At 45.5% G+C, this 22,297-nt stretch overlaps 1 protein-coding gene across 35 annotated transcripts in view; it reads left to right on the top strand.

Moving 5' to 3' along the window:
• The window catches only part of TCF7L2 (transcription factor 7 like 2), a 221,636-nt gene that overhangs the window by 142,657 nt on the left and 56,682 nt on the right, over positions 1-22,297 (top strand). For 15 of the 35 annotated variants that reach the window (XM_030806906.1, XM_030806891.1, XM_030806914.1 and 12 more), the window contains one exon: positions 866-1,009. The exons of 19 other annotated variants lie outside the window; for them this stretch is intronic. In XM_030806906.1, the coding sequence (XP_030662766.1) occupies positions 866-1,009 (144 nt within the window). The remainder of the gene's footprint in view (positions 1-865; positions 1,010-22,297) is intronic. One more of the 35 variants, XM_030807011.1, reaches the window with a different exon arrangement.

The following is a 22,297-nucleotide window of genomic DNA, read 5'->3' as shown; positions in this document are numbered from 1 at the left end:
TTGAAATTCAAATTAACACATATTTCTTGAGCACCCAAGGTGTGTGCTGCCGGATCTTTCAAGGGGTCCAGAATTGGTAGTATAGTTGCTTTTCTCAAAAGACTGTCGCCTGGCAGAGGAAAAGCTGTTAAGGTATGAGTGAAGACAGATCAGCCAGGCGTGGTGCTGCTTGCCTGAGATCTCAACACTTTGGGAGGCCAAGATAGGAGGATTGCCTGAGCCCAGGAGTTCAAGACCAGCCTGGGCAACATAGCAAGATTCTGCCTCCACACACACACAAAAATAAAAAGATTAGCTGAGTGTGGTGGCGTGCACCTGTAGTCCTAACCGTTTGGGAGGCTGAGACAGGAGGATTGCTTGAGCCCAGGAGTTTAAGTCCAGTCCGGGCAACATAGCAACACCCCATCTCTTAAAAAAAAAAAAAGATCAGCTCCCCAAACAGCCGAAGTATTAAGTGGAACCATATGTAATTGTATTTTTGTAGGACAGAAATATCAGCAATTTCACATAACTAATAGATTCAGTAAGGTAAGTTGAGAGAGAAAATGCTAGCTAGCTGGTTCTTGAGAGGCTCAGAGGAAGGGGAGGCCATGCCCATTAGGAGAATGGTGGGTAGGGGTGGGAATACACAACAGGAAGGCTGCCTGGAGGAGGTTGCATTTCAGATGTTCCTAGAAGGGACCCTGAGCTGGATGGCAGGGAAACAGGAGAGTTCTGATTCGTGCTGGGGACTGTAATCCTTCTGGCATGGAGCTTCTATAGAAATGTGGGTTAGGGCAGAAAGGAAGGCTGGGGGCTGTGTGTGCCTTGGTGATGTGTCCCCCTCGCTCCCGAGCCTTACTCTGTTCCGCTTTCTTCCTGGCAGCAGAGCCCCTTCCCTTGCTGCACTCAGGGACATGACTGTCAGCACTTCTACCCCCCCTCAGACTTCACTGTCAGCACTCAAGTCTTCAGGGACATGAAAAGGAGCCACTCCTTACAAAAAGTTGGGGAGCCCTGGTGTATTGAGGTAGGTCTCGGAGCAGAATGACGGTATGAGATGAGCTAGCTCTAAAATGAAGCCGCCCATCCAAAGTTTACCTCTCTCTAGGGCAGGGCCCATCCACTGCGATCCCTGAATTCTTGTTGGGTCACTGTCATTTTGGGTGCCATGATGTCTGGGTATGCTGACCACTGATAGGGATATCACAGCCATAAAAACGCCTGTTTACAAGGAGAGGGTGGAGGGTGGTGCTCCCATGACTCCAGGATGCCTGGCTCCCAGTGAAGGCCTCGTGATCCAGTGCCACACGTAACTTCCGTGAAAATGAGGAGCACAACATTATCCCGTTAAACTTGGTCCCAGGAAGTGTCTCTTGGGACTCTTCACAGTTCACAATGGAGGAGAAGTTACCACCTCAACTTTGCCTTCGTTACTAAAAGATTTTCTTTTAAAATTCAGGGTGCTGGAAAATGCCCACTTTGCCTCGACAATACCTACCGAGGCAGCCGTGAATGGCTTTACTCGCAAATGTTGCTCTCCAAGGACAGGAAGCATTGTTAATTTCCTTTAAATAATTCAATACAGTGTCAACACCCCACACTGCTCAGTGCTTGGGAGTGACAGTTCTCTTCAAATTAATAGTCCTGAAGAAAAAATAACATCTAGAACATGCTTTTATCTTCAGAAAAGCAAAAGTCAATGCAGATGAAACATTTTCAAGGAACTCTTAGGTTTAAACAGCAAATGATTTAGTACTAATGTTAGCTTTTAAAAAAAGAAAAGTGAATATTTATGAACCAATTAATAAAGCCTCTGTCTTTAAAAACATTTCTTGTATACCTACTGGGTGCTGTGCTATGTGTTGGAGCCATAGGAACAGAAAGCAGTGCCTCCAGCAGGCAGAGACCTGGAGTAATACATATGTATATAAGTCTTGCCGTTGGAGAGAGAAAACGTGGAATAAGTCATCTTTAAAAGTTTGTTCTGGCGTAGGAAGTGATGAATAGCCATATAAGAGAACTAGAAACTGTAAAAATATATAAAGAAAATGTAAAATACCTATACTCATTACCTATTGATAATCTCTCTCTCTTTTTTGAGATAGAATCTCGCTCTGTTGCCCAGGCTGGTGTGCAGCGGCACGATCTCAGCTCGCTGCAACTTCTGCCTCCGGGTTTCAAGCGATTCTCCTGCCTCAGCCTCCCGAGTAGCTGGACTACAGGTGCGCGCCACCAAGCCCAGCTAATTTTTTGTACTTTTAGTAAAGACAGCGTTTCACAGTGTTAGCCAGGATGGTCTCGATCTCCTGACCTCGTGATCCTCCCGCCTCGGCCTCCCAAACTGCTGGGATTGCAGGCGTGAGCCACTGTGGCTGGCCTTTTTTATTTTTTATTTTGAGATGGAGTCTCACTCTGTCTTCCAGGCTGGAGTGTGTGATCTTGGCTCACTGTGTCCTCCGCCTGCCAGGTTCAAGAAATTCTCCTGCCTCAGCCTCCCGAGTAGCTGGGATTACAGGCACCTGCCACCATACCCGGCTAATTTTTGTATTTTTGATAGAGACGGGGTTTTGCCATGTTGGTCAGACTGTTCTTGAACTCCTGACCTCAGGTGATCCGCCTGACTTGGCCTCCCAAAGTGCTAGGATTACAGGCGTGAGCCACCATGTCTGGCCAATAATCTCTTAATATTTGGATACATTTCCAAATTTCTAGTCATTCATGTGCACAAACCTTAAAAGTGTTTTGCAAAATTGGTATTACACCTCATACGGTTTTGCAATTTCTTTCTACTTTTAATTCTAGGAACACTTTTTGACACTATAACGTGTGCCTAAGTCTCTTTAGTAACTTCATGTACCAAAGTGGAAATCCTCTGGTCCACCTATTCCGTGTTAGCCAGATGTGCATAAAACTGAAGATGTGGCTGGGTGCAGTGGCTCAACGCCTGTAATCCCAGCACTTTGGAAGGTTGAAGCGGGCAGATCACGATATCAGGAGTTCGAGACCAGTGAAACCCCGTCTCTACTAAAAATACAAAAATTAGCTGGGCGTGGTGGCACGCACCTGTAATCCCAGCTACTCAGGAGGCTGAGGCAGGAGAATCGCTTGAACCCGGAAGGAAGACAGAGATTTCAGTGAGCTGAGATCGCACCACTGCACTCCAGCCTGGGCGACAGAGCGAGACTCCGTCTCAAAATGTTTCTGGAATCTTTCGGACTTTTCACTGTCTTGCATTCTTGCCTCTGATCTTGCATGTTCTTGGGCCACGCCTATGTCTTGATTACCTGGAGCTGCTGTCTGTGTGTGTAAGGAGCATTCCCTTTAACTGGCCTGGGTCTGATAGAGCAGGGAGGACCCCTTTTCTCTGCATTAGCCATGGCCTGGTAGAAGATTTTTTTCAGTAGCCTCTCATTGGTTCAGCTTTCAATAAGCATAGCTGTTCATTCTGGATATTTATGATAAGATGATATGAATATAGCTATTCTCCCATCAGAGCCTGGCACATGGTAACTCATTAATCTTTGGCTGGCGGCAGAAGGTAGATAAAGGAACCAGGCACCCATTTTAAGTATGAGGAAAATGAAACAGAAAGACTGAGTTTCTTCCTTATAACTCAAGATCCGCAGGAGCTGATTAGATCCCTGGCGCCAGTGACTGAGCATTTCTCAGCCTTGTCGTCAGAACCCAGAAGCATCTCCCAGGGATGCGCCAAAATGCCACGTTTCCAGGATGTCATCTAAATCTGTAAACTGTGAATAGGTGAGGTACAAAGATGACACTTATGGGCTGTGCCAACTTGAGCAAGTTACTCGACTGATCTGTGCTTCAATTTCTCCATCAGTGATAAAGGTTCACATACGGGCTGTATATAAAGGGGGTGCTTGGTGAGAGAGCTGGTGGGCTCAGACTGGTGCAGGCAATTAGCAAGATTCTTGAGGAATCACACCCTGATGGTGTGTCTGTGTGATGGGCCAGTTGCTGCTGGAGTAGCTCAGTTATGTGTTCCATGTAGGTTTCCGTGGAAATTCACATGTAACATTCCTAGTACCTACTTCAAGAATTTTGGTGGTGGCTGGGCGTGGTGGGTCGTGCCTGTAATCCCCAGCACTTTGGGAGGCCAAGGTGGGCAGATCACGAGGTCAGGAGTTCGAGACCAGCCTGGCCAACATGGTGAAACCCCGTCTCTACTAAAAATACAAAAATTAGCCAGGCGTGGTGGCACATGCCTGTAATCCCAGCTACTTGGGAGGCTGAGGCAGGAGAATTTCTTGAACCCCAGGGTGCGGAGGTTGCAGTGAGCCAAGATAGCACCACTGCTCTCCAGCCTGGGCCACAGGGCAAGGGGGGTGTGGGGGCAGGGTAAGGATTTTGGTGATGTCTGAAAATCCTGATCCCACAGCCTGGATGTGATAGAAATGGCTCTGCAGAGTGTGGTGGGAACCTCTTGTGACTGGTCATCAGAACTAAGTTTGAGTCCAACACTCACTGTTTTGGCAAGGTGCTTCCCCGCTCTGTGATGTAATGGGGTGGTCGTGGGATATTCCCGCAGTCTGCTCCACTGGGTACCTACAGAGATCCCTTGACATTTAACACAGACTTCCTGTGATCCAGGAACTACTGTAAGAACTACTGTAACTACCTCCTATATTAACTTTTCCAAACCTTGATAGCAACCTTATGAGGGAGGTGCTGTGATTATTCCCATTTTGCAATTAAGGTAACTGAGCCAGAGAGAGAGAAAGCAACATCCCTAAGATCACACAGCTGAAGGGTGAGAGCTATAAAATTGCTGGTAATGAAGGGCCATGGTTCTTGGCCATGGTTCTTGGCCATGGTTCAGAGCTGTGATACCAACCATCTTCCACTTGTTCAGGGAGAAGGTGTTTGATCCTTTTCTTCACTCAGCCGCCTTAGGAGGTGGGAGGAAATTTTGGTTCAGGATACCTAAGTTCTTACAAGTCTCAACAATTGTACTTTCTGTCCCATCCACATTTTAAATTCATTGTCCCTTCTCTTTCTTTCCATGTAATTCAGCCGGATTTGAACCCTTTAGATCCCTTCCTCTAGGGAATTAAGGTTGGTAGACCAGCTGAGTAAATGTGACTCAGAAAGTCAATATCCACCTGGGCAGAGATGAGTCATTTCTTTCTAGTTAGCTATTCATGTACATTGTAAAGCTCACCACACAAAGTCATTACATTGAGGCTATTAACATGTTTAATAGTGACAATAATAGGGTGTGACCCATGGCATATAACTGCATTCAGATAAGAAGAAAGAGTTTTCTTTTTTTTCTTCCTGTAATTGCTCAGTCAATACCATTTTCACGGAAATACTTGCAAACAAACTTTAAAAAAGTTCTTTGTCCAAACCCTTCCCTGATTCCTTGTTTCCTTCCTCTTCAGGGGTTCTATAAACTTTTCCTGATCAGTGGCCGGGGATTAGCGAGATGGTGCACTCTGTCCTTCTGATTTTGTGGTTGACCTACCCTTTTGCTGGTGTTCAGCCTGTTTTTATTGCATTTTTGAGGGGGGGGGGTGTGCGTGCCTGCGCATGTGTGTATTTTCAGGAGGGGGCACATTATTGCTGCTACTTGCTTATTAACCTCTCAATCTAGAAATTTCAGGGAAGAAGAGACTTCCGCTAAATTTGCCAAGCTAGACACATAAGCAAGGAGTTAGCCATTTTGGTGAGAGGAAATGAAACTTTTCTTGGGTTTATTAGACCACATCCTATGTGGCTTATTATATGTCTGATTTCTAAAAAGCATGTCATCACGGTCAGAGTTTTATTTTTGCTTGTTAGTCATTTGAAACAAATATAGATATTGCTTCATTTCCTGGGTACTGTATTTTTCAGTACGTGGTATGTATGGAAAATTTGGATTTACACAATGAAGTGCACTAGAAGGGAAGTATTTTCTAATTTAGAACTCTCTACATTATAACTTTGGATTAGCAAGCATTCTGCTAACTAAATATTTTCATTTATCTCCTACCCCTGATTATATAAAGAAGCAGATGAGACAACCAAAGAAATACCCCTCCAAGACAAAGTGAATATTTTGAAATACTTCCTCTCAGTCTTTTAAAAAATGTGATTTAAAAATCATAGCTGGGATCATACTGTACATGCACTTGTTTTCTGTTTATTTTACATCTCTCTATACTAGAAACACTTCCCTATGTATGCCACAAAAACTGTGAAAGTACTGATTATCCCTCCTGTCCCTTAATATGCTTAGCTGTTGCCCCAATGAACACAGACTGTTTCCAAAGTTCTACTGTTGGCCGGGCACTGTGGCTCATGCCTGAAATCCCAACACTTTGAGAGGCTGAGGCAGGTGGGTCACTTGAGGCCAGGAGTTTGAGACCAGCCTGGCCAACATGGCAAAACACTGTCTCTACTAAAAAATACAAAAATTAGCTGGGTACGTGGTTCCAGCTACTCGGGAGGCTGAGGCAGGAGAATCGCTTGAACCCGGGAGGCAGAGGTTGCAGTAAGCCGAGATTGCACCACTGCACTACAGCCTGGGTGACAGAGCAAGACTCCATCTCAAAAAATAAAAAAACAAAAAACAAAGTTCCACTATTGATAGTGCAACTGCATCTCATGTGGCAGAGGGTGGAAGTTGCAAATAGTGAAGAGAGAGTGATTCTGGAACATTCCATAATGCCCCCTTGATGTATGTGACCCATCATCGCTTCGCATGTATAGCCCCGGATCGATCTGTGCAAGTGGGCCAGCAAATTCAACTCCTCATCACCCCCTCTCTACCCCAGTTCATGCTCACTGGGTAGGATGGGAGGTGGGACTGCCAGATTATTTTTATTTTTTCCTTTCCCACATTCTCTATCTGCCAATATTTTTTTGTTGAAATCTTTTAGGCTAAATGAGCGGACAAATTTTCTCTGCTGATCAACTGTCGTGGTAGCATCAGTGGACACTGCAGTGCCTCCCTGGGAATTTTTAATGCCTCAGTGAGGTCATATTCCCAGTGTAGAGGGAACACGAAGTAGTCCCACTCTACTTATCAGATGCAGAGCTTGCAGAGCTTGCCACCAGGAAAACAGACGCAGAGAAGCCGGGATCATTTCTGGCCCCATTTCCCTCATTGTTCACCATTCCTTGGACTGCAAAGAGATGTCATTGTAAACGCTATCCTTTTCATTTTGTATACTAAGCAGGAAGCCCAGGCACTCTCCGTGGAGGTCTTCCAAGGAGCTCATCCATGCAGAAGACAGGAGTGTTCCTGCATCCTGCATCCTAGCCTCAGTGAGCCCACTTGACAACCCCCAGGGTGCCGCAAGCTGTGCCTGTGTCTCTCCACGTTAGTGGCTACCTCCCTTTTCCCCTTTCGTCGTGAGTCACGTATTTTCTTTGCGTCTCGTGTGGCAGAGGTCATTCGTAGACAAGATTTGGGCCTTTAGTGTGTGACATATCATCCCTACAGTTGATTTTTTTGGCTCCTCCCCTTTTGTAATGCTGTGAGGTGACAGGTCAGTTTTTTAATGCGCCAGTCTGAGTCAAGGGAGAGTATAAATTAGCCTTAAGACTTTGTATTCCATATAGGGTCTCCCATATGAGAATATGCGGTTAGCACTTAGGGAGAGGGGTAGACGCTGCAGGGGTGGTTTTGACTTATCTGCCTATCAGTCAGCGTCTCTGTTGATGTACCTGTTTCTCAGATATCAATCCCTTCTATGACGTCAGCAAGGTAGACGTTTGGAATTTGGAAATGGAGAGGAACCATATTTCAGCCCAGACTCTGTAACTTAATTTACTCATTTTTATTAAGGGCAGTGATTACTAGGCAAGCAAAATAGCAGATCTGAGTTCTTATTCTTCCTTATAAGGCCTGTCCTATGGACCTTATTGGAAAGGTATTTATTGCATCAGCTGCTGCTGGTTTAGCCAGGAGCGCCATCATCTTTCACCTTTTACTTCACACCCATCCAGTGTTCTCTGTCACGTCTCTGAAAGGCCATTTCAAACCGGTTTGCATTAAGAAAAATCAGTAGTTTCTTTTTTTTCAGTGTGGTGGAAGTGCCGTAGGAGGCCAGATTTGCTTTTCCTGATCAATGTCTGGCCTCTTCTATGGGGGCCAAAAATGAAAGAGGAGCAGCCACACCCTTTTAGATTCTGGCCATGTCACAGCACACTCACCGCCAGCTTCAGAGGCCAGTGCAGCAGGGGGAAAAGCTCTTGGCTGGGAAGATCTAAATTAGAGGCCTGTTTGTGCTCAGAGTGAAAGTTTCTGTTTTGGAAAAGCCAGCTCCGTCCAGAGGGGAGGGTGGGGATGAGAAAGCAACGAAGACACCAGAGAAAGAAGAAATAAGAGGGAGAAGTGAGGAGGCATGTAGTGACTGCAGGACATGGGACCCCCCTGCTTGGCTTCTGCTCCCACTCCACCGGTCACTGGGTCAGACAAGCTTAGCCTGAGCCCCGCATCACCATCCTTGTCCTGGTGGTAGCCTCTTGCTGTTTAGAAAAACAGAGTTGGGGGAGATGACAGTAGCTTGCCTGTGATCTACACACAGGGCAGGTTGGGAGGGGTCCTGCACACTCTGTCACTTAGTGCTCATCCCAGCCCCTGCCTGCTGGGTTTGTGGCAGCATTTGTGGTAAGCCTTGTGGTTCGCCAGGGGCCAGGGTGACAGATGAGAAGTCTACTTGTTCCTGAGAAATGAGCTCCATTAGAAAGTAGGAGCAACTTGTAACAACCAGGGGGAAGTCCAGTGTGTAGGTTGTCACAACTCTCTCTCAGGACAAATTTCTTTCCTCTTGCCAGTTGTAAAAGAACCCATGAGGAGGCCAGGCGCGGTGGCTCACGCCTATAATCCCAGCACTTTGGGAAGCCGAGGCGGGTGGATCACCTGAGGTCAGGAGTTCAAGACCAGCCTGGCCAACATGGTGAAACCCCATCTCTACTAAAAATAAAAAAATTAGCCAGACACAGTGGCAGGCACCTGTAATCCCAGCTCCTTGGGAGGCCAAGGCAGGAGAATCACCTGAACCTGGGAGGTGGAAGTTGCAGTGAGCCAAGATTGCACCACTGCACTCCAGCCAGGGTGACAGAGTGAGACTCTGTCTCAAAAAAAAAAAAAAAAAAAAAAAAAAAAAAAAAAAAACAACCCATGAGAAAGATATATGGAGGTGAGAGGGAAAGGTGTACCCTGGAGGGATTGCTTATGGCATCTTTTACTGGCTTCAGAAACACATGTCATGGCCAGACGCAGTGGCTCACACCTGTAATCCCAGCACTTTGGGAGGCTGAGGCGGGTGGATCGCCTGAGGTCAGGAGTCAGAGACCAGCCTGGCCAACATGGTGAAACCCTATCTTTGCTAAAAACACAGAAATTAGCCGGGTGTGGTAGTGCGCCTGTAATTCCAGCTACTCGGGAGGCTGAGGCAGGAGAATCGCTTGAACCTGGGAGGTGGAGGTTGCAGTGAGCCAAGATAATGCCACTGCACTCCAGTCTGGGTGACAGAGTGAGACTCTGTCTCAAAAAAAAAAGAAGAAGAAGAAGGAACACATGTCCTACCTGAAGGGAAGATAGGTCCTTTCCCTGCCCTTCCCCATTTCCTTGGTAGCGGCAGCAGTGTCTGGCACAGGCTCCTGACCCTCATGATGTAGTGATATGTTGGGGATGTTTGTTTCTTCTTGGACCTTTCCAGTTTGGGACAGCAAAATCTACAAGATCCAGGTCTCTGTTGGGGCTTTCCGCACTGGGATCTTCCTTGGTCAGGTCACTTGCAGCTGTTTTTCAAATCTGCACTCAATGGCATGCAGTTCTGTGCCCTGATTTAAGGTATGAGGGTCAAGTGCGAGACGTGGGATTTTTATTAAAAAAATTGTATTTTAGGCTGGGCTCGGTGGCTCACACCTGTAATCCCAGCACTTTGGGAGGCCGAGGAGGATGGATCACAAGGTCAGGAGTTCGAGACCAGCCTGGCCAATATGGTGAAACCCATCTCTACTAAAAATACAAAAATTAGCCAGCCGTGGTGGTGGGTGCCTGTAGTCCCAGCTACTCGGGAGGCTGAGGCAGGAGAATCGCTTGAACCCGGGAGGCAGTGGTTGCAGTGAGCCGAGATCATGCCACTGCACTCTAGCCTGGGTGACAAAGTGAGACTCTGTCTCAAAACAAAACAAAAAACAAAAAACAAAAATGTATTTTAAAATATATTATGATCATTGACTTTTTCTTTTGGTCTCCAGTTCTATGAATTATAATATAAATTCGTATTATTGCCACCACATAGGACACAGAATGGATCCATCGCCCTGCACATGTCTAGTTGCTGCCTTTGTGTAGTCACTGGAGATGTGGGTTTTATTATTTTCTCCATGTGATAGATAGTGCCGACTTGATTCACTTCACCCATTCCAGGGCTAATTTTTCATTGTTGATTGTCAGGGGCTCTGCTCTGCTGTTTCTCCAGCCCTCTCCTGCGAAAGAGATGTAACTGCAGTGCCATGGTTGTCAGCTTGTTAGTTATTAGCAAGTTTTGGTTGGATTTTCTATTCTTCATTGTGGGCTGTCCTTGCCTGTACACCTAGCATGCTCTGGGCCCCTTTGTGGATTTATGAGAATTCAAGCTAATTCCAACAGTGGCCAAAGAAAAAATAGCGAGGGAAATATGTTATTGCTGACCATATAGGCCTCAGAGTGAAAACGGCTTTTGGAGTGTTCTGCTTTGAATTATTTATTTTACTCTTTCTCAGATGTCGGGACAGATTTTCAAGATTGGGGCATAATGTTTAAAATGAAGATGGTATGTCTGTAGATTTTATTGACCCAACTTGGTCCTCCCAGGCTGTCCTCACCTGCCCCACTACTTAGATGAAACCAGGAATGGCAAGAGGAGAGCATCCAAGCCGCCTGCACCAACCCTCAGTGCATCCCCACCCAGGCTCTGGAACGAGCTGCTACACGCACGGGAAGACCAGAGCTGCCGTCTTCCTGGCTGTTGTTCAGAGCTTATGCTTTCTTAGGGAAAAGTGCAATGTAGGGCTATGTGTGTGGTGGGGATCTTTTGTGTGTGCTTGTCCTCCCCCTGGGAAATGATGAGAGGTGACCCCCGAGGTCCCAGCTCAGAGTGTCACACTCGAGTGAACAGTAGATGATGCTTCTGCCATGCGTTTCGCTGGGGAAGGTAACAGCCATTGCACACATGTAAATTCTTGTGTAATCCAATTCCTGTCTTTGTAATTACTTGGAGACTTGCCATCGCAGCCAATTGAGAAGTGGGAGCAGTGACCCTGGGCAGAAAGCAGAAATTGGAGGGGAGGGGAGGGGCGGGGAGGTGGCATCCAGAATACAGTTGTAGCTCTCCTGGCTTTACAGCATCTAAAATCACTTCAGGATCAGGAAAAAGCAAAAACATTGTAACTGCCCTCCACGCAGGTACCCCAGCTTTTCTGTCCCAAGTTCCTGCTCCCTCTACCTCTCTCTCAGCGGGCTGGAGGAATTGTCAGCACGTGTGGTAGAGTCAGGTCATCCGTGACTTAGCTGAGAGGAAGGACTTTTACTGATAAGAAACTCCCATTGTCTGGCAACAGGTTTCTGTAGAGGTATGTCTTCCAGGTGGGAGAAGAATGGCTTTCATTTTTAACAACCACACACTATAAACAAAGCATCCCGAGACCCCAGGTACTAGCAGAAGAACAAAGTAGCCAGGAAACAAGTTGCTTTTCAGCATCCCCATTGAAATGATAGGGTACTTTAGAAAGCGGGTGGTGGCATTCTTTCCACAAGTACAGCAAGTTTCACTGTGGGGTCTTAATTCTCTCGAATCTGCCTCTGGAAGGCAGAAGGCAGAATGATCAGCTCTGCTCTGGACGTGTTTGCCATTTGTCTGATCGAAGTTGGAAACATGATGTCACTTCTGCAAACACCCACGTGAGAAGGTATATATTTTTTTTTCTTATTTGGGTGACAGATTGCATGTTAGGGCACTAAAAGATGAAAGCACTAAATATTTGCTTTAGAAAAACACAGTGGAAGATTATCTCATCTTCCCTGCTGAAAACTTATGGGCTTAGAATTCCATTAACCAAAATAAATGTCTGCAGTTAAACTTATTGCGACCCTCTGGGCATGATTAACAAATCAGGTGGAAAGGGAAGGTGGAGGAGTATATGGGATTCTTTTTTCATGTTGTGTGGAATAGGGCACTTTAGTTGAAATTGAGGTTCAAGTTAGCCAAAAGAAATTCCATCATTCGGCCAGGCGTGGTGGCTCGCGCCTGTAATCCCAGCATTTTGGGAGGCTGACGCAGGTGGATCACCTGAGGTCGGGAGTTTGAGACCAGCCTGACCAACATGGAGAAACCTCGTTTCCACTAAAAATGCAAAATTAGCCAGGTGTGGTGGCGCATGCCTGTAATCCCAGCTACTCGGGAGGATGAGGCAGGAGAATCGCTTGAACCAGGGAGGAGGAGGTTGTGGTGAGCTGAGATCGCACCATTGCACTCCAGCCTGAGTGACAAGAGCGAAACTCCATCTCAAGGGGGGAAAAAAAATCCCTCCATCTTCAATGTGTATCTTATCCTTCTCAGTGTTTAATAGGACGTTCTACTCAATGGATTTGTCTCCTCCCTATAAAAAGGAGCATTTTGTTATTCCCCCTTTCAGATTTAATGATAAAGTCATAATTCCTGCAAGCCTTTGAGGAGGATATGTCTTATCTCATAAGACAGCTGGGCACAGTTGTTCACACCTATATTGTCAGGGCTTTGGGTTGGGAGGCCTCAAGGATCACTTGGGGGCAGGAGTTTGAGACCAGCTTGGGCTACATAGCAAGACACCATCTCTACAAAAAATTAAAAAGTTAGCCAGGCATGGTGGTGCCTGCCTGTAGTCCCAGCTACTTGGGAGGCTGAGGCAAGAGAATTTCTTGAGTCTAGGAGTTCGAGGCTGCAGTGAGCTCTAATTGAGCCACTGCACTCCAGCTTGGGCGGCAGAACGAAACCTTGCCTCTTAAAAAAAGAAGAGAGGGGCCGGGCACGGTGGCTCACGCCTGTAATCCCAGCACTTTGGGAGGCCAAGGCGGGCGGATCACAAGGTCAGGAGATTGAGACCATCCTGGCTAACACGGTGAAACTCTGTCTCTATTAAAAAATATAAAAAATTAGCTGGGCATGGTGGTGGCCACCTGTATTCCCAGCTACTTGGGAGGCTGAGGCAGGAGAATGGCATGAACCCAGGAGGCGGAGCTTGCAGTGAGCCGAGATTGCGCCACTGCACTCCAGCCTGGGCAACAGAGCGAGACTCTGTCTCAAAAAAAAAAAAAAAAAAAAAAAAAAAAGAGGTGTGGTGTCTCATGCCTATAATCCCAGCACTTTGGGAGGCCAAGGTGGGTGGATTGCCTGAGCTCAGGAGTTTGAGAACAGCCTGGGAAACATGGTGAAACCCCATCTCTACTAAAATACAAAATATTAGCCGGGTGTGGTGGTGTACGCCTGTAGTCCCAGCTACTTGGGAGGCAGGAGGCGGAGGTTGCAGTGAGGCAAGATTGGACCACTGCACTCCAGCCTGGGTGACAGAGCGTGACTCCATCCAAAAAAAAAAAAAAAAAAAAAGTGAGAAAGAATGTGGTTTTGGTACTCAGTGTCGAGGACGTCTGTTTAGTGGGATGGTTAGGAACATGTGCCCCATACTCTGAGCTCAAACCTTGGCTTTGCCTCTGACCAGCTGAATGACCATGTGCAACTCACTGTTTATGCTTAAGTTTTCACATCATAAAACCAGGACATTATTATGCCTATCTTTACTTATCAGTAGATTTGAATGAATTACAGTATATAAGGCAAGTGACATACATGGAAACTGGCAAACATCTGCTTTTTTAATTTTATTTTTATTTTTTTTAAGACTGAATCTCGGCTCTGTCACCCAGGCTGGAGTGCATTGGTGCACTGGTGCTCACTGCAACCTCCACCTCCTGGGTTCAAGCGATTCTCCTGCCTCAGCCTCCTGAGTAGCTAGGATTACACATGCCCGCCATCATGCCCAGCTAATTTTTTGTATTTTTAGTAGAGATGGCATTTCACCGTGTTGGCGAGGGTGGTCTTGAACTCCCGACCTCAGGTGATCTGTCTTCCTCAGCCTCTCTAAGTACTGGGATTACAGGCATGAGCACCTGGCCATATCTGTATTTTTTAATTCACTTCTTTGATTTGGGAGGAAAGAAACCTGAACCCTCTTCTTAGTGGGAGTGGGATAGGCTTTAATGTTACTACTATGCACCATGTATTAAAAATCCACTATCCTTCTGGCACTGGATTAAGCTTTTCATAAGTATTATTGTTTCACCCTTACAGCTACCACAAGAGAGAAAAACCAATATTATTTAAAGTTTATGTATAAATAAGCTAGTTGCTAACATGTACTCAGCACTTACTGTATACCAGGCTCTGCCTTAAGTGGTTTTCATATATTAACTCATTTAATCCGCTCAATTTGTAGGAAACATTTTTTCTCATTTTATAGAGAGGAAAACTGGTGCAGACTTTTTTTTTTTTTTCCTTTTTAACAATTTGTCCTTGGTTCCACTGAAAGTAATTGTCAGGACTGGGATTTGAAGGCTGGGTCTTCAAATGTTGTCCAAACCAGGCTGCCCACCTCCCCATCAGTGACAACCTTCTGTCCTGTAATGTGGAAGTGGGCCCAGCTGTATGAGAAGCTCAGAGCACACAGATGCTGTCCAGATACGCTGGCTTATGATCCTTGCAGAGAAAAAAATCTTTTATTACCGGAAGTTGTGGCTTCTGAGCCTCTCTGCGATTGGCAACATAGATTTTTGTTTTGTTTTGTTTTGTTTTGTGTGTGTGGTTTTGTTTTTTAAATAATTAGAAACAGTTCTACAATTGTTACCACCCACAGTAAAAAATTGCTTGGATCCCGCGAAGTAAGAAAGAAAAAAAAAATAGGCCATTTGGTAGAATGATTAACAGGGGGCTTTAAAGAGGAAAGTCTGCTTTGGAGGGTGAGCTTTGGATGTACAGATGCTGGGACCCTCGTGTTTTTCAAGTCCCCCATTTGCCTGCATTGAGAATCAAATGTGAACGGTGGTTGCCAGTGATAGGAGGGGTTACAAGGCATGAGATGGCTCTGGGAGGAAACCCACATTTTTTCGTACTTATTAATGGTATGTCCTTTGTGCGAGTGGCTGTGAGTACTGAGAGCATCAAGTGTATATTTGCACAGTGTGTGGTCCTCGCTGCTGTGTTCTACTCCCCATGATGGTGGGCTACACTAGGAGGAGAAGCAAGCCTTAGCATAGCTTGACAGTTTCCATTGTACGGATGGAGTCACTGAGGCAGGAGCAAGCCAGGCCCTTTTCCAGGTCAAGGGAACTGGGTCAGTGTAGCTGGGGCTCTTGGTTTCTTAGCACTGTGCTCCGATTATCAAAGCTACGCCCCCTCTTTTGTGGGAATAAAATCAGTGCCTTTGCGTATAAGTTGTTCCCCTCACTCCCAGCCCCCTCCTGAGAATTAGGATGGGCCAAGATCTGAGTTGGATGCCTTTGGTCCAATAAGATGTGCTATTCATTGGCGATCCTTCCCCCATAGTTTCAAGACTGTAAGTGGTCACATGGGCAAAGAGATGATTTCCTAATCCTCGTGGGAGCTTGAAGGATTCGCCTTTGTTAAAGGAGGAACACCACGCTGTAGGGTTGTCTGGCTATGTGTCCCACTTAAACCGCACTGCTTTTGACTTCCCCTCTGTGATGATTCCCAGGCAGCCTCCTCTTGCCATCCTGACTTGTTTAAATTTATGGGTTGTTGGCAAGCAATTTTTTGATGCTATTCTTCTCATAGCCAGAGGCCAAGATCCCTTGTGGAGCAGTGCCTGAATTTAATAGATGTCATCTGGACACCAGGGAGGGGCATTGAGAAGCAGTGGGGGAAAAGTCTTAGAAGTGAGATTTTACCCCTAACGCCATCTCCCAGCCTCTTATTTATCCTTTTCAGGGCAATGCAGCCTGTGATTTTTTTTGGTGGTACCACAGTGTCGTATACCATACTCTACAATTCTAGGACAAAGGACACAGTGTCCTAATGGTCTTGCAGATGGCCTAAAATACATATGGTAAGCCACTTATTTAATTTGATCTCAAATATCTCAGCATTACTGAGCTCTACACCTGGATGTTTACAAAGCCTGAAGATCTGTACCCACTGCTGTAACATCAGGTGACACTCAAGGAACACAATTCTACTCTTCTGGCTGTCTGGGGGCTTGGGTCCCAGGCTAGGGTCTAAGGCAGACAAGACAGTACCATCCCATTAGCTTGGTACATGAGGGTTGAACAGTTCCTCGAAGTCATGGGGTGAAGGAGGGCACAGTTAACTCAGCCCCCGCTTATTCAAACATCAGATTGCTGGCTGATAGCCTCCCTCCCTGCAGTGTTGGCAGGAAGCAGAAAAGAAGCGAAGATTGTGAAAATAACTGTTGCAAAGGCCATTAACTTGACTTTGTGGGACAGACATGTTGGTCTCTCTTTACTGCTTCTGGACACAAATTATGGGAAAGCCTGCACAATAGGTCTCGTTAACTTCCAGAGTGACATGACAGGGACTCCAGCTTTTGGGACAGCTTGAGTCCATTTAGTAAAATGTTATTGAGGACTTCTGTGCCAGGCAGGGTTCTGGTGTTGGGGACAAGGGTGTGAGTGAGAGGACTGAGTTGTTGCCTTTAGGAAGTGTACTGTCTAGCCAGGAGTGATGGCTTGAGTCGAAGTCGGCTCCCATTGGGCCTCTTAGGGAGTCCCAGTTTGCTCTGAGGCCTGCTCCTCTCTGGGAAGAAATCACCTTGAGAGCTTCTGGGATTTGGAACTCCCTGCATGGTTGGATCCCTTCCATCTTCATGCGAATTGTCTTGGTAATGAGGCTGCCCAGGAAAGCCATAACACAGGGACATTTGGTGGGCAGGTCCATTTTCAAAGTTTTGGGAGTTACCATGGCTGTTGTTCTGACTGCAGTCTAGATGCTCCCAGGCCCATTTCTCTCCTTTTTCACTCTTCAGTTCTGCCTGGTGACCAGGGAGGTGCCCCGCACCTCACCCGTCTAGTGGGGTTTCCCACCACACTTCCAATTCTTGCTCATGCAACATCAAGTCTTTGCTCTGCCTTTCTTCGAATCACGAAGATCCTGTCTGCCAAAAGCATCCTGTCCAGGTTCCAGGCAGACGAGAGTCTCTGAGCATTGCAGGGTCTTACAGTTTAGAAAGAGGAGAGAGCAAGACAATCTTAAAAGCACCGTAAGCTGGAGCTGTTTAGAATAGAGCAAACAGCCCTTGGGGCTCTGGCAATCGATGTTTGTAATTAGTATCCTGATTTATTAAGAAGAGTTTGTTGTCTCCAGGATTAAAACAAAACAAAACAAAAAAAATAGATTCTCTAGGGAGATTAATTGGGACTGTCCTGTGGGTAAGGAGATAGTAAGAAGATAGCAGTAAGTGGAATGTTACCTAACAGGTAAGGTGCAAATGGGCTCTGAGGTATTCCCTTGGACCTGGGCTTCTGACACAGGAAAAGTAAAATAACTCAGGTCAGGGAAATGGACCTGAGTGCACTGAGAATATTAATGCAAACAGACCCCAACCAGAGTAATGTGTTCACTATGGTTGGGGTGGGTGGGTTTGTAGAATCTGTTACAGAATCTTGGAATTGTGAGAGCAGACTGATAACTCTAACCTGACCACTCTTCAAATCCTCTCTTGAAGAGTGAGGAAGCAGAGGCTCAGAGAAAGAAGACTGCTGTAAGCTCAAGCATTCGTGTGTAGCCAGACAGTGGGAGAATCAAGACTAGAATCCAGATCTCTTGGTTTTCCTCTTTCCCCTCGGCCACCTCCGATTCAAGGGAGAGTTTAATTTTGTGAACCATTCCTGTTAAGTGCCATTAATTTCAAGGTCTTTCTGGATTAGTGTGTGAAATTCAGTGTGTTCAGTATGAATTCACTGATTTTCCACTTGAAATCCTGATTTTTCTCAGGTGCCCGGGTTGTTGATGTGATGATCAGGAGGCTCGTGATGGTGATGAGGATGGATTAATATAATCATCTCTGCTAAAGGTTAACTGGAAAGCAGTGAGCTGGAATTGATACATAAAAAATACTGAAAACTTTTCAAGCAGTGAATGTGCTTTAGCGATACATAGACCGTCAGATCTTACCATTTATGTGTGTATTTTGAATGATGAATGAATAACTAACTGGTCTTTCCCAGAGGACTTGTATTTGGGAATCTTTTTATAAAGTGTTGCTTTCTGGGCTTTCATTAAAAGCTCAAACATAGAAATGTATGAAAATGATTCTTTGAAAACAAGTTTGGCACCAACACTATGTGAGAAAACTTGAAAAGTATATAGGGTGTGGATCACCAGTTCTTGAACTCAGAACCACCAGACTGAGTTGACCATGATCAGGATGGATGCAAGAGTTCACTGGTTTTATAATTTTTGCGAAGAGCTGTCTTCTGCCCTTAGCACTTCCATGTCCTGTAACCAGGAAACAAGCTGGTGCCCTGGGTTGAGTTCAGCAAGTTTGTTTTGACTTGCAGCCCATGATGGGAGTGAAACTCTCATTATGTAATGTTAAACTGGGCCTGGAATGTCAGCAGAGCTTGGCCTGCCAAAGCTTGAAGGGTTGGTTGGGAATGGACTATGTTTAGTGTGACTAATCCAGCTCGGCTGGGTACTGGGTGGGTGGGTGGCTCTCTGAGGAGGGAGGTATGACTTGAGCTATTTCAAATCTTAGCACTTTGTATAAACTCTGTAGTCCCTCCCCTCACCCACTTCCCCTCCCACAAAAGAAGTTGAGCCTTACTGACCAACCAGTACAGTCAGGGGCTGTTGACTGATACCTAAGCCTTGATGTACAAATTTGTGGTCAAGACATCAAGGTGCGGCCGGGCACGGTGGCTCATACCTGTAATCTCAGCACTTTGGGAGGCCGAGGCGGGTGGATCACGAGGTCAGGAGATCAAGACCATCCTGGCTAACACAGTGAAACCTTGTCTCTACTAAAAATACAAAAAATTAGCCAGGCGTGGTGGCCAGTACCTGTAGTCCCAGCTACTTGGGAGGCTGAGGCAGGAGAATGGCGTGAACCCGGGAGGCGGAGCTTACAGCGAGCCGAGCTTGCAGTGAACGGAGATCACACCACTGCACTCCAGCCTGGGCGACCGAACAAGACTCCGTCTAAAAAAAAAAAAAAAAAAAAAAAAAAAAAAAAAATCAAGGTACATCACTTGCAATTAGGGAAATAATGCTTTTGGGTCCTGTGAAATAATGGTATTTCTTAAAGCAGCCTATATCGGTCAAGTGTTGCTGGCAGGGGCACTTAGTAATTAAAGCAATTACACAAAGTAAACATTAGTTTCCTTAATAAAAATAGCAGTGAACCCTAGTAAAAACTGAATGTAAGGAAAGAGGTGGGCTATTTTCCTAATAAAGATTCCAAAGTATAATTTAGGGTCTGTTGGCTGACCTTCTTGGTCTTCCTTTGAGACCCTCCAGCCCCCTTTGCCCCCATACTTCCCCACCAAGCTTCCTCTTGGCTCTTCTTAGGGGACAAAAGAATCCCGTTTTTATGCAAATGTTTTTAGCTGGAGGTAGAATAATCAGGAACCATGTTTGCACAGTGATCCTTAAACACAATGTGGACCCCCACCCCACCAGGCAAAGGTTGCATTTTGGTGGGGATGGCAGAGCCCCCAGCCTCTGCTCTGCCTGAGGTGAAGTGGGGAATCGCTTTTGTCCCTTCTCTGATGAATGGGTGTAAAGTGTTCACTGAACCTGGAAACACGTCCTTTTGTGTCCGGTGCTCTCCTAACACAGGCCGTTAAACTTGGGGCAATCGCTCATGGTGGGGGATTGAATGGGGCCATTGTAGGGGGGAGGGGTGCACACTGAAGCCATTGTGGGCATAGAGATGCCATTGTTTTCTCAGTATTAAGAAAAGGAGTAGGACTCTAGGGACCTCCAGGCATCAGTGTAGCCGACCACTGCACTGACTGCTTTTCTAGGTTTGCATTATCCCGGAGGAACCCCCTAACCCGAGAGGTTGGGCAAGGTCAGCCTAGGCTGGCAGCACTGCGGAGCGCCCCCTGCAGTATGGACGTGGTATTCCCTTTCCAGCCTCTGCAGGGCCAGGGCGCTCCATTTCTTCCCAGGACTGCCTGCCCTGGTCGTGGCCATCATTTCTGCAGGGAGGTTGCTGTTTTCCTCCAGGCATCGGAGTTAAAAAGCATTTGTTCAAAAATCACTTCTTCCACTTTAGGAATAACATATTCTCCCATTCCCTGCCGGTGACTTTTTCATTTAATTTTCGTTTTGCCATATGGTCTTTCAGAGGCACTCTGATCTTAATTATAGTATTCAGCCTTTGTTTATTTAAAAATCAGAAGGCAGATAGGCTATTGAGGGTTTATCTATACTAATTGTACCACCATACCTGCCAACTGTCCCCTTAACCACTACAATCCCTGCCGACAGTGTGTATACACAAACACACGCGCGTGCACACATGCGCCACATAATGTAATGTGTTGATCAGAAAGGAGCATATTTCCAGCTTTAGAATTACCGCACTGGCATTTTCCATCATGAACCCCTGCCATGTAGTGTTGACTTGAAGGGGATTTAGCCATGGGATTGGGAAGAGCAGGGAGTTAGGGTCAGAAGACCTGAGCTCAAATCCTGACTCTGCCACTTACGGTGTTATCTTGGGGAAACTATTTTATTCCTGGAGTCTCAGTTTTGCTATCTATAAAATAGGGATAGTGCTATCAATGTCCCAGTAAGGGTGTGGGATGTATTTTTTTTATTTTTTATTTTTTTGAGATAGGCTCTGGCTCTGTCACCCAGGCTGGAGTGCAATGGCGCAATCAAGGCTCACAGCAACCTCCCCTCCTGGGTTCAAGCGATTCTTTTGCCTCAGCCTCCCGAGTAAATGGGATTACAGGCGCCTGCCACCACGCCCAGCTAATTTTTGTGTTTTTAGTAGAAACGGGGTTTCTGCATGTTGGCCAGCCTGGTCTCGAACTCCTGACCTCAGGTCAACCACCTGCCCAAGCCTCCCAAACTGCTGGGATTACAGGCATAAGCCACTGCGCTGGCTGGGTGTGGGATTTAAGTGAGATATTATGAAAGGCTGGCGGATGTGTTAAGCATCCTGACATCTGATGTTCAAGGGTTAGAAAGTGAAGCCCCATACAGCTTTTATAAGCAACAGGCTTAGATGCAATGGCCTCAGTTGTTTTTTGAAACATAATGTGCATATAGTTCATTTTGCTGTTTTACCTGCCTCTTTGATAACTTAAATATTCTAATTAAATCATGGCTTATATCAGAATGTATAATATTTTATAGATCTTTTAAAAAGTGACTTGTTTGAAGATTACAACATCATTTCATACAGAAAATAGCTTTGCTATGCTTACACTTTGAAAACACCTGTTGAAGCCTCTAAAGAAACATGTTTAGCAAATGTTAAACACGTCAGTTATATTTTTGGTTTAAAACAAGCATGATAATTCTTGACTTCTTCCTCTGAATTTGGGAAGCTCTTCTGTTAGAGAAATCAATTTTTTTCCTCCCTGATGCCTGAATAAAGTTGCATTTTAAAAAATGTTATCTTTGTAGATAATAATGAACTTTTAGCTGTTATACTGGGTTCTAATAACTTTTTCATCAGGCCATCACAATCTGAATAATTGTAAAAAAGTGAATTTTAGAAACTGTTTAAAGAATTTCCAATTCTAACATTTTCTTTGAAATGTTTGAGATTGTTTACTGGATTTTTTTTTTTTTTTTAAGAATTTTTTCCTGAAAGATTTTTCAGAAGCAGTGTTTTCACATGTAAATATCTGCAACAAACAGCACTTAACCAGTCCTTAATTGGTTCTATATATTTATACTTAGGACACAGCAATAAACATGTAGTATACACATGTCTTTGGTAAAGGAAGCTCTTCTTCTCACAAGCCTGGCTGCCCCAAAATTATAGTGAAGGACAATGTCGATTCTAATTGCTGGCTTTTGACCCCACATCTATATATTTTACCTAATTTATAGTTGGAAAAGCAGCTAAAAATGTTAAAAGAGTTCATGCCAGTAGTTTGAGTTGTTGTAGTTTATAAAGCGCTAAAATTAAGTATGGAAGTACAAGAAAGCCTATACTATGTACTTGGTCAAAGAGAAGAAATCCAAATTAATATTAATTGGTATTCATGAGCAATCCCTGAGTGCCCGTAATGCTTCTGTCCCAATCATAGACTAATCTGGCCAATTGTATGGGTCAAACA

This window comes from Nomascus leucogenys, chromosome 3 (assembly GCF_006542625.1).
Source record: "Nomascus leucogenys isolate Asia chromosome 3, Asia_NLE_v1, whole genome shotgun sequence".
Lineage (NCBI taxonomy): Eukaryota > Metazoa > Chordata > Mammalia > Primates > Hylobatidae > Nomascus > Nomascus leucogenys.
The sequence above is the reverse complement of the archived record's forward strand: the minus strand, read 5'-3'. Positions and strand labels throughout refer to the sequence as shown.